Source organism: Orycteropus afer, unplaced genomic scaffold (genome assembly GCF_000298275.1).
Source record: "Orycteropus afer afer isolate SDZICR_OR568_19922 unplaced genomic scaffold, OryAfe1.0 scaffold00142, whole genome shotgun sequence".
Classification (NCBI taxonomy): domain Eukaryota; kingdom Metazoa; phylum Chordata; class Mammalia; order Tubulidentata; family Orycteropodidae; genus Orycteropus; species Orycteropus afer.
Window position 1 is genome coordinate 3956931 of NW_006921729.1, and position 2294 is coordinate 3959224.

The 2294-nt window shown below is 37.2% G+C and overlaps 1 protein-coding gene across 1 annotated transcript in view; it reads right to left on the bottom strand.

The window, feature by feature from the left end:
- The window catches only part of SCN10A (sodium voltage-gated channel alpha subunit 10), a 151534-nt gene that overhangs the window by 145873 nt on the left and 3367 nt on the right, over positions 1-2294 (bottom strand). Inside the window, exon 3 of the mRNA XM_007945755.1 lies at positions 393-473. Within this exon, the coding sequence (XP_007943946.1) occupies positions 393-473 (81 nt within the window). The remainder of the gene's footprint in view (positions 1-392; positions 474-2294) is intronic.

Consider the following 2294-nt stretch of genomic DNA (forward strand, 5'->3'; position numbering starts at 1 on the left):
GGCAGGCTGACGTGTATTGTGTGTATGCGGCAGGAAACTCGTCTGGTCAGGCCATTCTAGGACAATTAAATCAGACTTTCTGGGTGAGAAGAAGGGAGACCCAGGCATCAGTATTTTCAAAATCTCCCCAGGGGATTTCAATATGCAGTTGAGATTGAGAACCAGTGATCTATAGCTATTTGAAGCTGCAAACTGTATATGTGTTTATGAAACTAAGTCCACAGAGAACAAGATACTCAATCATAACCATGTCAAATGGGTGACAGGATTTAGCATTATCCAAATGAGAACTGTCAGGACAAATAAAAGAAAAAGGCCACCAAGTAAAGGAAGAGAAGAGGAGGACAAAAAAGGGAAGAAGGCACAACAATAAAGAAAGCAAATCTACTCACTCGATTTTCTCTGGAAGATCCGATTTGGTCATGCATGCACAGTTAACCAAAATAGTCACTGTTATAAATAAAGTGAACCATCTGAAGGGCATGTGTCAAGGAAAAGCTGAGAGTCACCACATTTCCTGATGTTCATCTATGATAACCTTGAAAATGAATGCTCTGATTAATAACTCTTAGCTGGTATCCACTTTATGATCTTGTGACATACTGACCACTAACATTTCCTAAGTGCCTACCCTGGGCTGTGGGCTTGATCCACATTACTTCTAATACAACTATTAGATTATTGGTGAGTTTAACTGCTCAACTATGTATTATTATCTATATGTTGGAGCTGAGAAAACAGGTTGACAAAGCTTAAATATAACTTTTCTGAGGTCACACAAGTAGTCAACTGTGATGCTGAGATAAGAACTCAGACCGTTTGCCAACAGAAGCCCAGGAAAGATGGAAAGAAATAGAATTCCTTTTCCAAAATATCCTTCTGCACTGATGCTTTTATCTTACTGCACAATAGGACCTGAAATTTCATCTAGGAAATACCTTTTCATCCTGATAGACAGAGTCTTCCTAGGAAGTTACAGATAAGGCAAGGGGGAAGCTTTCATAGGAATTAGTTTAATAAGATTTTTTTCCTGACTTGGCTAAGATCAGGTACACTGAAGATGGGCTTTTGCATAGGAATGGTAGAGCAGGCACAGGAAATGAGATGCCAGCTCAAGGAGAATACTCCAAATAGGATTTGATTGTTCTGGGGAACACTGAATGTCCAGAGAGGACAATCTCAGGAGCAGGGGACAGACAAAGGGATTACCAGAAGGAGAAGGAGATATTGAAAAAGGAAGCGAGTGGAAGGAGGTAAACAAATGTGAAGAAATTTTGGTAGGGAAAATCCAAAGATAAACCTGGACATTTTTCTGACGATTTAGCTGAGTTCTTAATTACTTCCTAAAGAAAAACAAAGTCTGAAGATAAATTTGACCTATAGAGAGAGCACAGTACTCATCTTTCATAATTTCAATTTGAGCAGAAGTATTTTAAATCTGTTTTAGTTTCCTGTAAATGCCTTTGCTGTGATCTTGCTGTATAGTTACTTAAGAACATGTCTATTTTGAAAAAGGACATTGTACTTAATTAAGCCACATTTTCCTGTTGACTTACAATTAAATTAAGAAATGCGTTCACATAGGGGACAGTGTTAACCCAAAGATTAAATTAAAATCACATGTCCAATGCCACAAACCTTTGCAATTAATATGCTATATTATGTGTGATGCTACTTATGAAAACAACTATAGCAAATGTGATAAGAACGATAATTTTTGATGAAATAGGCATAATGGGGCCCTGAGAATTCTATATCTTGAAGAATATGCTTTTGGGCTGGAGCTACCAAGTTCATGAGATTTGAATATATAAATGCTGATTTTCTATTCAGCTGTGACTCTACTAAGCAATTATTTACTCATCAAATCTCAAGATGAAAAGAAAATTCACTGGTCAATTAGTTCTCTAAAGGAATTTTATTTCTAATTAGCTGTTATATATATACACATATATTTAAAAAATTCAACCAGATCTAGGGAGAGGATTTTGTATGTTTGCCATTTCTCTTTATTTATAAATTTTCATGTAACTGCATACACACACACACACACACATATACATATATATATACACATACACACACACACACACACATACATATAAACCAAAAACCAAATGCTCTGCTGTCAAGTCAGATCCAACTCATAGTGACCCCTCCTTGGGTTTCCAAGGCGGTATCACTATGGAAGTAGATTGACCAACCTTCCTTCCAAGAAGTGGCTGGTGGGTTTGAACCACCAGCCTTCTGGTTAGCAGTCAAATGCCTTAGGCACTACACCACCATATATACAT